We start from the raw sequence: 14,489 nt of genomic DNA, 5'->3' as shown, positions 1-14,489 counted from the left end.
CAGTAAATTTTAAAGTGTTGGAGTCTACTGTATGTCACAGAACATTAAAAATGCTGTCATATTTATTGATTTAAATTTGATTTTTTTGTTTTTGTTGTTCATTTGCAATGGTATGTTATCTAATCATACTTGTAAGGGGATGACTTCCTGTGAATTTTGTCTGAGGCATGTGCTATAAATCAGGTCCTGAATGCTTCAAGTGCATTTTGGAACTTTTCTATAATATTTTTTTTTTCTCGTAATGATTTGGAGGTCCAGAAATCCAAATTCTATCATTGTCCAAATGAGTGTGTGTGTGTGTGTGTGTGAGAGAGAGAGAGAGAGAACAAATTGTTGAAATTTGAAGAAATAGCAAGGGATAAGATGTTCCTGTGTTCTGACAAATTAGGTGCAGGAGTTTTTATACAAGTTGTATACAAACACGTGGTTGATAACTATTTCCATTCTTGGCAAAGTTGAATAAAAGGTGAAGGCAAAGTTTTCCCTGTGGGGATCAAGACTGCCAGATTTCAAATGAATAAGCTCAGGAATATTCATACAAAAGCTTCCTTTACAGTTACTAACAATGCTAGTAACAGACATTTCCCTTAGTAAAAGAAGCAAAGATCAGCCCCTTGGTTTGCACATTCACAGAGGGTACCTTAAATTGCATAAGACATATTTCAAGTAACATAGTATTATTTGTGTGCATTTGCAGGAGAAAAATAACCAAATAAGAAAGGATGTTGAATGAGACCCATGAGCAATGTCAATAAATTGAGGAGACCTTCAATTCTTTAACTGAAAAGAAAAAAAACTTAATTATTTTAGGAAGGTATTTTTTTAAGGGTTGTTTTCTCTTATAAACCTATCTCTCTAGAGCCTGGCTTTGCCTGCCCATTTTCAGTTATAATAGAATAAACTCTGGCAAGTTTGATAAAAACTTCTAGTATGGCGCAAGCTTTTCAGCATACAGGGCCAAAACAGTCTCCCTTTTAGGTCAGACTTAGCTGAATGGAGTTAGGAAATCCCAAATCATTGATATCAAATGTAAGATGGATATATGGCAGGGGATATAACATTCTGATCAATCCGGACACATCCCACTTTGTAAGAACATTGTGAGTTGATTTGGACATTCCTAAATTAGGAATGAAGTGATAGCTACACACCTCCCTTCTACCCTTTATGTTTTCAATCCTGGTTTGTTTAAATCATGATTAAAAAGCTAACTTTTCAATTGTTAACAGGAAGCTGGCCTGGGCCAAAATGCTAATGATGTTATGCAAAAACAAATAAATAAATAAATAAAAAGATATCTTAGACCAGCCATCTAATTGGAACTTGCCATTGACCATAATGGCTAAGGTTGCTAGACATGTAGCATCTAAAGCATGCTACATTATGTGCTTCTGGCCCATGTGTGTGGCTGTAATTACACTGTATTGAATTAAATGGCATTCTTTTCAGACTTTGTAATGTGGGCACTTGTATTTCTCTTTTCAAGAACAAACTGGGGATGCATCACAAGATCAGTGGTTATTTCCTTTTTCATGATTATTTTCCTACAAAAGTAACAGCCTCACACCTTCATATTAACTTTTTCCTGTTCTTCCTGGTTGTCTGTTCAGCAGACTTAACTGTGTCCTTTTTTTTTTTGTCCCAGGCACATTGTTGTCTGTGGCCACATCACTTTGGAAAGTGTGTCCAACTTCCTGAAGGACTTCCTTCACAAGGACAGGGATGATGTCAACGTAGAAATTGTATTTCTGCATAAGTAAGTACATTCATGTCACAACGCACAAAAAAAAAGCTTGTGGGACCCTGAAATCTGCAGTACTTTCTCTGCCTCATTTGTAAACAATGCTAGTAATAGACATTGTTTTTACATACTGTGGTGCTAAACCACTTATTAAGGTTTTGGAAAGTGTTTGCTATAGTCTGAGTACCTCTTTTGAAAAAGACATCCTGCAACTATTTCAGCTGAATGCACAGAATGTGCCCATTCTTTCTGTATTGTCCTTTGGCTCATAAACGCATTTTAAACAACATATTTAACAAGGCATGGTTTATAGAATATGGCAGGAATGCATTATCTGCTTTAGGATTCAGTCCTGAATATAATTAAAGGCACAAGTCATCTGACCAAAATGAATGAATATGAGATTTCCATAAGGTTGTAGTGGACAATTGTATTCTTTATTATGCAGTTCTTAGGGCCTTGTCTACAAACTTCCCAGATGGATGGGCCGTAGTTGGCCTGATATTTGAAATGTCATAGTCCTCAGGGACATCATTTCTTAAGCACTTAAAAAGTGCTGATTGGAATTGTACATGCTTTCAAGTGCCTTGCATCTTTGAAGTAGAAGCATAGGATCTCATTAAGCAGTCTGACTTTTTCAGGCTTCCATGTGAACTGTAAAAAAAAGATGCTGTTTCTTTAGGTCATCAAATCAAATCATAGACCAGCATAACTGATGCTTTAAGAGATCTCAGTTGGCTCAGTTGGATTCCTGGAAAAAGTTGGGCTGCTTTAATGAATAGCAAAATAGTGCTGTGCTTTGCTGAGGTCTGAAAGAATGCCTCCAAATCATTTTTGAAGCATGCCTTGCATGACTTCTGTGGTCTAGGGACTGAGAATTCTTTTAAGATTCTTACAGGATCCTCAAAGGAAAAAACTGAGTGGTGAACAAGGATTCTTCCAACAAGTAATATCCCCTATCATTCATGCCACAGATTAAGTAAATGAGAAAACATCAATATCATTTAAACAAAGTTGATTATAGATTTCAGTTAATTTTATTGTCTATCATTTTGGAACCACAAGTCTTCCACTTGGTACATGTCCACCTATCCAGATCAGAAATGTCACCAGTAAAGAATAATTCTAGACATTAACAAGGAAGACCTGAAATGTTTCATATACAGTATTTTGCATATTCAAAGAAGAGGTTTGAAATCCAACTTGAAAGAGATTGAAATTAATAATCCTACTAAAATGATATATCATTAAATGATGGTAGTTGAGCATGAAGAACAGAAATTGACCCAGGCAGTGCCATTTTGATGTATTGTGAATGACTGTTATTCTTTGCAAGATATTAAATTTACCAATGCCAGGATTTCAGTCTTAATGTAATTTTCAAATACATCTGTGGGGTTTTCTCTGTGTTTTTGTCTTTGCTTTATTTTGCACTGCTCTTCCCAAGACCTAACTGCTTACATTATTTTTACACTGGCAGTTTATGATTTTTTAAATTTATTGCACTGAGGATTTTTTCTTTCTTTTTTTCCAATAGTTGGACCACAACTTCTCCAAATCAGTCTTAATTTCCTGAAAATGCCCTATCAGCAGTCATGAATGCTTAAAGAACCTGCTGTTACAGTAAAACTCACTTCTAATAATAACTGCCTTGTTTTTTAGATCAGGCAGGTCTAATTTTTTAAAATGAATTAGTGGGCTTTACAGACAAAAATACAGTTTTGATCAGCTGGGTGCTATGACTAATTTGAAACACTCTGAACACTCTTATGTGGATTCTTATCTTGTCTTGTCAAAAATTTCACAGAGTTGGGATTATGTAGAAGTACAGGATAAATCAAAGTACAAAATACACAAAGGGGTTGTTTTTCACCTGCTTAGATGTAAATTGTGAGTGACTGCTGAAATCATCAGGCAACTCCTAACATTCAAAGTTATTCTTATGTAGCAGGTCATAGTCAGCCACACTAGCAAGGAACAGACCATTTTAGAGTAGAGTAGTGAAAATGAGCTGCTTAGTCTTCCCAGGTGGGGTGTGTATGTGTGTACGGATGGATATGGATATGGATATGGATATGGACATATAATCAGAATAAGTTAAGTCACCTTTTCAGTAACATTAAGCAGTGGACAAAGTGCCTTTGAGTGCAATGTCTTTTGAAACACACCTTCTCCTATTTTGATGAAGGTGGCAAAGTTCTCGAGAGCTAGTAACTATAAAGAAAACAGGGAGGAAAATGATGACACTTTGTACAAAAGTCATGCTATGAGCTATTCCAAATGTTGTAACCTTTGTAACTGTTCAAAAATAAGATTTGTCTTTGTCTTTTTTAATTTAGTATCTCCCCTAACCTTGAGTTGGAAGCTCTTTTTAAACGACACTTCACTCAGGTGGAATTTTTTCAGGGTTCAGTTCTCAATCCGCATGACTTGGCTAGAGTAAAGGTAAGGTGTTCCTTCTATTTTCTATCCCACCATTTGGAGAAGAAATTTAACAAGCAATGTCTAAAAATGTAAGCTGATTTTAAAAGCCATTCTAGCTTCCTAAAGAAAACTGGGAGGTATGTTCCTGTAAGGAAATCTAGAAACCACTTGTAGAAAACAGTGTTTTCATTTCCATGGTGCTTTGGCAGAAATCATACCATTCTAGTAGTCTAAAACTATACTGTTGTGTTAAAGCTTAGGAAATATGAAGTCACTTCAAGTTCAAATTGGCTCAGAAGAAATGTCACAGAATTACATTTTGGATTGTCTGAACCTTCTCTCCAAACTAGCCCTTGAGGGATAAAGATATCCAAGGATTTGCCTGTTTATGATTACAATGAAATTATTTAGAAAGAAAGGCAGTGGATAATGTGACAATATGTTAGCAAGTTCAAGACTGAAGTAGCAACAGTCCAGAATTCCACTTTGATGAATTGGATAATCATTCTGAAAGTAACCCCTTTCTTGTAGGATTTCAATTGAATAGCACAGTGGGTCCATGAGAGTCTCTGAAACCAACAACAAAGCATTAAGTCTAGACCTTCAAGACTATGTGTATAGCCACCTATAGAAGCTGAAACCTGTTACGCCTTGTGCCCAGTGTTTCTCAACCTGGGCAACTTCCAGATGCGTGGACGTTGACTCCCAGAATTCTCAACAATGGCCATGCTGCCTGGAGAGTAGGATCCATACATCTGGAGGTTGCTACGGTTGGGAAATAATGATCTAGATGCATAAGTTTCCTTATAACATCTGGATGTTGAAAGGGGCCCATGAATAATAGAGTTCACTTGTTTGTGCATGAAATTACCTGTTTGTCTGCCATTCAAATCCACATATGATCTCTTAGCCCAGATTCCATGAAAGCCAAATAGGTTAACAAAAAAAGTTGTTTTTTATGTTTTATGTTTTCTCCTTTGATGTCCAGATAGAGTCAGCAGATGCTTGCCTAATCCTTGCCAACAAATACTGCGCAGATCCAGATGCTGAAGATGCTTCTAATATTATGAGGTAATTTAGATGTAGCGATTTGTATTTAATTTTCATCTTTGGAGTAAAGGGACAGTACTATATGGGCTTCAGTGTACACAAGAAGTTTCAGGTGTGAGATCATTTAATCTCTTTGGTAAGTGAATGCCAAGATGAAGAGCTAAAGAAGTGAGACAGATGCAAATGCAACATACACCAAAGAATTTGGTTAAGTACTCAAGGTCCTAACCTTGGAGCCCAACCTGAAACTCTTTTAAATTGGGAATCCACTCTATGCTTTTCCAATGTGATGGGATAAAGATGCCAGCACTAGTAAAATCATATTGCAAAAAGAGATGCTTCTTAAGAGGAGAAATGAGGATGAAACAAGAACCTGGCATAGCAGGAACTGTTGAGATTCCTGAAAATGATTTTTTGCTTGTCAATCAGAATAAGCTACAAAACCAGATCTGTAAAATTCCTGCCTGTCTGTCTGAACTACAAGAACTCTTGAAATATATTTTGGGTTTGGATGGGAAAAATAGAAAAGAGGACCAGCCTTAATTTCACCCTTTGATGCTGACCTGCTATAGGAGTGGGGGGAAGGAACTGTTCTAGTTTTCCTTGACTTATTGTGACTTGCTTTATCAGAAAAGAGTTAATGTGAGAACAAGTCATAAAGGCCCACTTCTCCCCTTTGTGTTGACTCCTTTTGCTTTCTTATAGGGGAAAGAGTATACCCTTCTGGGGGAGATGGGCAGTGATAAATTTAATAAATAAATAAAATAAAAATACCACCATCTTGATTCTTTGTTCATATGCCTGGCTTTTGCATTTATTTATTAGAACTTTAACCCATCATCCAATTAAAAAGAATGCTGAAGGCAAGTTGATACAATTTCAAAAAACTAAAATTCAAACACATCCCAAAAAAAACCCAGTATCCTGCAACCACCACCCCTCCCAAATTGGAGAAAAATAGCTTATCTCAGACTCAGGCTTCCAACAATGGGGGGGAAAAATAGTTCAAAAAGCATGTTCACAGTCATAACCAATGGGGATAAATTAGCTTAGACAAGTATTATTTTGCATATACCCCCCCCCCAAAATAGCTGCAGGGAAACAAGCATTCAATTTATAGGTGAGAGAATGGCTTAATTAGCATGCCTACCCTATAGCCAATAAAATGATGCAATAATTCTGATCATAAAAAGCAAAAACAAAAGAAATCCCTTTGCCAAATACAGCTGTGAATTGAGGGAATATCAGATGTTGGAAGACAAATGTGGTTTCTGGTGAAAATGTGGAGTGGTGGGGCATATTGAGAGAGAAATTAAAAATAATACAACAAGAATGGGATATTATGACTTGTTCCTGAAAAGGAAGAACACAAAAGGAGTTCACTTCTGGGTTTGTCATGAAGGTTTGTTATCCTTGTGAACTACCTAGACAAGCTGAGGTACCAGATACTTTGGCTTCAAAGGAGCATGGAGTTAGAAGAGTCTAAGAACACACAAAGTCAACGATCCAAATTAAAGCATCCAAGACAGATGAGTGTCTGGTTGCACACATACAATGAAGATCCTCCATGACCAAAAACTGATGACAAACCACCACATAATAGCATAATAATTTCCTGCTGATTATCTTAAGACCCTGAGAGACTTAAAACTCATAAATATTGTAGAAGTTTTAGTCTACCATAGCCAAAAATCAGCAGGAATCTGCTAGCACCTTTTCCAACTATCACACCTTGTTAAAAGGCAAAAGCTTCCATGAGTTGTAGCTCACTTCATCAGATGCATAGAATGGTTATGATCATGAAGTTTGTTACAGCCCAAGGAAGCTTTTGCCTTTTAATAAAATTGTTAGTTGGAAAAAGGTGCTGGCAGATTCCTTGTGATTTAAAACTTGTAAGTATCTTAAGCTTTAAATCTCTGCCCACACCCCAAAAAGAAGAAGAAAAAGAGTAAGATGCTATCATAGACTTGGCAACTCCATCTTCTCATTATTTATCTATTTGCATATTTATACAATGTTTGTATGCTGCCTACTTCATATATTATTGAGGTCTGAGCTATTGCTGTATGGAATCTTCTGTGGCTATTTGCTCATTGTTTTACTTGGCATTCAGATACAAGCACCTTAGTCCTGGAGACCATTTATCCTGGAATAAAAATAAAGGACTTAGAGAAACACAGAAAGCTGATTATGACTTAGGACTGGCAGCAAAGAAACGTTGACAGTACATTCTGGGCTTGTTTATAAACAGTGTAAATAATATCCATATGGAGTACAATTATTCCAATCCAGAGAAGTTGGAATGTAGAGCTTGCCACGAGTCTCTACATAGTAAATGGGCAAGTTGGATATAGAATTTTGGAACAGATTTAAACCTATGTATTTACAGTCAGTTCCACGTCAGAACTAATACACACAGCTCATTGTTACCCCTTTTCTGTAGGTAGTAGCCAAGTAGTAAGTTCATTTTGATCAGATTCTAGTTTTATATCATGGTTTAGAGTGAGAGGAGATCTTCCTTTTTTGCCCCCTTTATTTTTGGTCTGGGCTTCATGGGAAATTGGTTTTGGAAAATTAGGACAACTTTGTTGAAGTTGACTATCAAGAATTGATTATACAATTACTGTGATGTTTGAACAACTGTGATAGGACAATATCATAAATATGAAACTATTTATGAATTAAAATGACAAGAATTGCCTTTTTTTTCCTTTTCAGAGTAATTTCCATAAAGAACTACCATCCAAAAATAAGAATAATCACTCAGATGCTGCAGTATCATAATAAGGTAATAAATACTCTGAACAATATTTAATATTTGCCGTAAAGGTTTTCTGTTAAAAGATTTCTCTGATAAATTGCCTGAGAAGACACTAGAACATAGACATTATGGTATAATATCTAAGATACTTATGGCTAAATTAAATTGTACCTCTTCAAAGTCATTAAGGATACTTGTAGGTTACTTATTTATTTCAAATTTAGTCACAGCCCATCTCACTCAAAGAGTGACTTCAATATAACTTCACATATTGCTACCACTTACACTTGATTAATGGCAAAATCATTGGCCAGGGTATTTGTGGGACTGCCTGTCTCTCTTCTTCTCTGTTTGTCTCACCTCATCTAGCACAAAGGGCATGTTCTTGTTTCTCTCCATTAAACAATGTCATCTTCTCAGGCCCAGGAGATCCAGATGGCCCCAACCCCGTTAGCCTTTCATAAGGCATTGAAAACCTGGTTGTTCCCCCAAGCATTTGGGCTAGAATTTTTAAGTGAGCTCTGCCAGTTCATGTTGTTTTCTTAAAAGTTGAAAAAATTGTTATGCTCTTGGCCATTATGGATTGGATTAATTTATTTCAATTATTGTATTTAACTTCGTACGCCACCCAAAGGCACTGTTGCAAAGGGTGGTCATATAAATTGAATAAATAAACAAATTTCTATTTATACTTGAAAAAATGAGATAGATCACAAAGCTACCCCAGGTGAGAAAAAGAGAAGTTATTTGGACATGAGAAAAAAAAATACATGAGCCTCTCTCTAATGGTCAAACAAATAAATATGTCAATTTTATATCAGACTGTCACATTGATCCTTTTTTCTCTGGGGTGGCTTTTCTGTCTATCTTAATGCTATCAAGTAGGTTTGTGGTAAATTGCATGGTTAAAATACTTACCAACTTTTGATTAATCAAAAGCTTGCATTTCTACTTCTGATTTTCAAATGGGAGGCAGATGTTCCTCTCTTCTTCAGAATTGATTGCTGTTAATGTTATCACAGTGTAGTTACATTGCCTGTGTTCCTAAAATTTCCTTGCAATCAGGTTATTCTTAATCCAGTGTGTGTTGACCCATCAAGGTCGCTACCTAAAGTTGTACCAAAATAAAATAGTATGTTGTTCTTTCTTATCCTGACATTATTTTCTCCTATTTTTCACTACAAGCCATATTTGATCAGTGATGACTCTCATGGTGGAGATTCATCGTTGCCTTCTTATCAGTCATCTGTTGAGCACAAATTGTCTTATGTGGGACTGACAGCTATTTTCAGGGGAGGGAAATGCAAATTTATTCTTCATTCCTGAGGTGCTCCATGTTGAGCATCTGTCTGTGTCCTCTTGAAGAAACGTCCACACGCTTGCATTTCCTCCTTGTGAAAAGAATCACAATCTTAACACGTGAAGTCCATGAACCAAATTATGATGGTGGCTTTTTTATCCCCAAGAGTAGGGCAATCTGTTTCCACAATAATGAGAAAAATGGACCAGTAACTTGAATATCCCCTGTGGTTGGCTAATATGAAGAATTAAAAATATGGAGCTTGGCCCTTGAATCACTTGACTATTTCAAATCTCTAGTCAGTCATTGGGGTCTTGCAAATGAAATATTAGCTCCCCACTAACATGTTCTGTGAGCCAGCCAGGGGGAAACTGGAGGGGAAATATCTGAATTGTACCAGAATCAGCTGAATGTGGGGAGCAGCAGTATTCCCACTTTTGTCTGCAGGAAGATTCCAGCTCAGAATGCAAAGAGGCTATCTTTGTGCTTTCCCATGTATGTATAGGCACAACTTTTGGTGTTTGTAGCTTCCTACATTTTAATCTGACCCCTGCTTTTAATGTAGGACCGTTTTCCCTTTGGTCGACATGAGTGTGATCTTTTTTTTACTGTGTGGGGGGTGGGGGTTCAGTATATCTAATTTTACTAGATCAGTGTTTCTCAACCTTGGCAAGTCTAAGATGTGAGAACTTCAACTCCCAGAATTCCCCATGCTGGCAGTCCTCACATCTTAGAGTTGCCAAGGTTGAGAAACATTGCTCTAGATCAATGTTCCTCAACCTCAACTACTTTAAAATGTGTGGCCTTCAACACTCCTATAATTCCCCAGCCAGCAGCATTTTGGGAGTTGAAGTTCACACGTTTTAAGGTTGCTGAGATTGAGAGAGACTGTGCTAGATGAAGGGCTTACCTTTCCATTCCCTGCTTATTATGATAGTCTATCTGGCTATTCTTGGAAATCAGGTGGAGCAGCTGTAATCCTTAGTATGGTCCACCTTGATCCTTCTTAGGTAAGAGGGAGATAGAAAAGACTCATCTATGGAGGGCTCAGTGTTTTATATACTGTTGCTCCCCAGTTAACTAGCTTCTAAGGAATCAGATATGAACCAGATCAGCAGAAAGGAGATACAATTTGGTAACTCCGAATTATGGATCCTCTGCCTAGCCTTCCCCACTCAGCAATCATTCTGTCATATGGGGAGCTAACAGGAGTAAGGAAGCTGTGAAATTAAATTAAAGGAAGCGTAGAAATTAAATTCAGTAGTGGACCTAATTAGATAAAAGTGCTGTTAACATTCTGTTTTTTCCACAGGAAGAGTAATTTAAGAGGGACTCATTTACTTGGTTGCAGAAAGAAAAGGATTAGAGATTGACAGAGTTGTGTAAATACCTAGTTTACAGAATGAAGAGTTAGAGAGAAAATTTCTCATTTTAGCTGCCAGGAAACAGAAGAGAGGCAAGATTGGCCACCAATCTGGGACCCAATGTTTCTCTTACGGCCATCTAGGCTCACCCACAGAATTTCATTTCTGGCCAGGTGTCCCCCCACCACCCCCGTCAAAAAAGGGTGTGATTCACGTTTTCGGTAAAATTTGTTTCTTAAAGAACCAAAAGGTTGTAGCTTTCATAAATTTTGTTAGAAGTTTTACAAAGAACGTAAAAACTAGCAAAAACTAAGAAAGAGTAGAAAGAACAAAGAGAGAAAAAAAAGAAAGAAAAAAAGTGCAAAAAGAAGGAACAAAAAGAAATAGAAAGAAGCTTCTGATTTCTTTTGCAGCAAATACAAGTACAATTACAAAATTAACTCTTACTCTATGATTTAAAAAAAAGCCCATTTTTTCTATTATCCAGTTTTTTTTTCCTTCTAATCATCAGAACCACAAATCATAAGTGCATTTTGTTCAGTTTCATGCAAAAAGTCTATAAGGGGTTTTCAGTCAGCCATAAATGTAGATATTCTTTTTTCTCTAATCAAAGAAGTTAATTTAGCCATCTCCACAAATTCCATCATCTTCACCGGCCATTCCTACATTGTGGCTAGTATCAAACCTTTCCATTTTTGAGCATATAGTAGTCTTGCTGCAGTTATCATAAATAAAAATAAAGTTTATTTATTATTTATTTATTATTCAAATTTTGTTACTGCCCATCTCCCCCAAAAGAGGGACTCTGGGCGGTTCCATGACTTTTTTCTAATTGTCTGTCCATTAATCCCAAAAAGTACTTTAACCTTTAAAATCTTTTGGATTAACATACGTATTTCTATCTGAACTTTTTTAGCTTTTTTACATGTCCCCCAAACATGGTGAAATGTCCCTTCAAGTTGTTCACATTTCCAACAAAGATCTGAAGTACCTTTATACATTCTAGACAATTTCTCTGGTGACCGGTACCAACAATACATCATTTTATAAAAATTTTCTTTAAGGCTAGAACATAATGGAAGATTGTAGCTTTCAGAGAGGAAGGAAGATAAGGAACTCAGGGCCATTCTTTCCAACATATTACAGGCTTAAATAGAAATTGTTTTGCTTCCCAAGGGGAACCACTGTGTATATGCCCTGCAACTTGAGTGGCTCTGGATTTTTTTAAAAATGAAAAACTAGGAACTGTAAAGATATTCCCTTCCCTTTCCTCTCCACCTCTTGTCTTCCCCCCTGCTTGCCATCCTAAGATAGTAAGATGAATCATCAAAGATTTGAGGGATGCATGATTTACCTGTGTTTTTCTGTTTCAGGCCCATCTGCTAAATATTCCAAGCTGGAATTGGAAAGAAGGTGATGATGCCATATGCCTTGCAGAGCTTAAGCTGGGGTTTATTGCCCAGAGCTGCCTGGCACCGGGCCTATCGACAATGTTGGCAAACCTCTTCTCAATGAGATCATTTATAAAGGTAGTGTCTCATTTTATTAGGGGTTATTTAATGGGATTCAATTTGTCATGGGCTGAGTAGAGTGCATGGCTTAAACTCAAAACAGAAACAAATACATCAACAGAGAACAATATATACCAAAGAAAAATAAAACCCTTGGCTATTACAAATTGGGCAGGGGGCCAGGTTCCTTCCTAATTATATTTTTATTTTTATTTGGCACATCCATGGCCATTAGAGATTTTTCAAAGTGCAATCTTTCTGACTCTATATTCCTGTTAGATGAACCACATGTTTATCAACACAGAAATCCTTTGCAGTTAAAAATATGATCTCTATCCAATCCATATGGTCACAAACCACCAACAGAAAAAAAAAGACATAATAGTTTTTCTTTCTTGAATTTTTTTCCTCCTCCATCAATTGGCTGGGTCTCCCAGACTGCGCTTATAAATATGGAACATGCATCTGTACCAAAGCCCAAACCTCCAATGATAATCATTCATTCATTTGTTTCATTTCATTTCATTCAAGAGGACCCTTGAGATTTATGAGAAAATCATAATAGTGTATCCTGGTAATGCTCAAACATTATCAGGCATTTGTACCAGTTTGTTCCTTTAGTGTTAATTTGCTCTGATTCATTTTTTTGGCCACTCTGTCCTGATTGGGAATTTGGGTTGATTGTTTTGGACAAATGGAATCCAGTGAAATGAACTGCAGTCCTGGAAAGCCATGGACTAAAAGACTTTGGTAACATGTACAGTCAACATGAAAAAAGTTATCGGCATTCCTTACTACAGCATATCCACTCTGCAAGCAGAGATGCTATTGAATGGAATACATATGTTCTACTTTAGTCCCAGAATTGCTTTTAAATATTATGAGACAAGAATGGAATCCACGTATTCTTCACCCTCCCACCCCCATAGCTCACATTTGTTGTCTCCCGAATGGCTTTGTAATGTTTGTCTTCTATCTCATTAAACAACCTTCTCCTTTTTTGGGGTGGTGGGGAAAACCTTTATGAAGTCCCATTCTGCTGATCCTGAAAACCTCTTCCTTCCAAAACACTTGCAGCTGGGGTAGGATTCCTCAAGGGGCAAATCTCAAGTTTCTCTCCATGAATAGAATAACATTGGGGGGGGGGTGTCTTGTCCTCTCCCCACTCCTCTTGAAGAAAGGCAAAATTCCCTCCTGAAATAACAGGATAGACTTGGCTTATGGAGGACTAATCCTCAGCATTTCCTTGGTGATATCAGAACCTAGCATTATTTAATGCTCATGATGCAGGACCATCTTTTTTTTAAAAGGCTCATACAGTGCTTAATTTACACCACCTGATGCAGCTATGTATAGTGTTAACCTCCAAGCACAATTTGCCAATTATCCCTTTTGAGAAACAGGGCATCCTTGAAGGCCAGTTAATGGCAGCAAACAATAACAGAAACTATTGTTTTGTTTGTGTCCTGTTTGTAGGTTTTCTGGACAGTTTGAGTGTTCAATCTGGCTGTTTTTACTGTACATAGCCACAGTAAAACGCAGCCACATATATTTGGCTTAACACATTAGAGCCTGCCTGCAAAGCCTTCAGCTTTGAAAATGAGAACATTAGTTAAAGTAATCTGGTCTCACACTGTCTGAGCTACCATGTTATTTCTTTGGTTTTTGACTTCGCACATAGTGCAAGCCCAGCTAGCTGTGGTCTTCACCCATTTTCAACCCTTTCCTTGGCATTAATCATTGCATCATCCTTATAACATCTAAATGGAGTCCATGATCCAGGTCCTTTCCATTAAACCATGTCATCCTGTTGGACCCAGAATTGTGCCTTTTCTCTGGCAGTGGCTACCCTAAAGAAAGAATTTATTCCAATATCATGATGTCTGTTGCCACTTCAGAGATTCAGAGGGTTCTACCTCTTTGTCTGGATTAAAAATTTGTCCTGGGAAATTGGAGGAGGAGGAGGAGGAGGAGATAACAACAACAACAATGATGCACCAGGCATCAGGAAACATGATTACAATCAGCAACAACTTTGTTGAAAAGTGTCCTGTACAAGGTTATTCTACAGCCCCGCCCCACCCCACCCCCAGTATTTCTGGGACAAGGCAGCAACCTTCTCAATTTCTCACGTGTTTTCAGGCTAATGAGGAAATGCTCCAGGCAAATAAACTCAGTGCATAATATACATGTTAGAAGATTGCCAGAAAAATCTTAGCAGAAGTCCTGCCATTTTGGGAAAATAGATTGAAGTGGAGAGTTTCCTTCCCCTCATTCTTCCTAGCTGATTACAGAGTAGTAGAAAATATCATAAATATTTCATTTGTCAATGACAAAT

General features: G+C 37.2%; 1 protein-coding gene across 4 annotated transcripts in view; it reads left to right on the top strand.

Moving 5' to 3' along the window:
- The window catches only part of KCNMA1 (potassium calcium-activated channel subfamily M alpha 1), a 542,368-nt gene that overhangs the window by 359,021 nt on the left and 168,858 nt on the right, over positions 1-14,489 (top strand). For all 4 annotated transcript variants that reach the window (XM_063307681.1, XM_063307680.1, XM_063307683.1 and 1 more), the window contains exons 10-14: positions 1,646-1,756; positions 4,081-4,186; positions 5,154-5,236; positions 7,934-8,003; positions 12,014-12,169. In XM_063307681.1, coding sequence (XP_063163751.1) covers positions 1,646-1,756; positions 4,081-4,186; positions 5,154-5,236; positions 7,934-8,003; positions 12,014-12,169 — 526 coding nt within the window. The remainder of the gene's footprint in view (positions 1-1,645; positions 1,757-4,080; positions 4,187-5,153; positions 5,237-7,933; positions 8,004-12,013; positions 12,170-14,489) is intronic.

Source organism: Candoia aspera, chromosome 6, assembly GCF_035149785.1.
Source record: "Candoia aspera isolate rCanAsp1 chromosome 6, rCanAsp1.hap2, whole genome shotgun sequence".
NCBI lineage: Eukaryota > Metazoa > Chordata > Lepidosauria > Squamata > Boidae > Candoia > Candoia aspera.
Note: the sequence above shows the minus strand (reverse complement) of the source record. Positions and strands in the feature narration are given on the sequence as shown.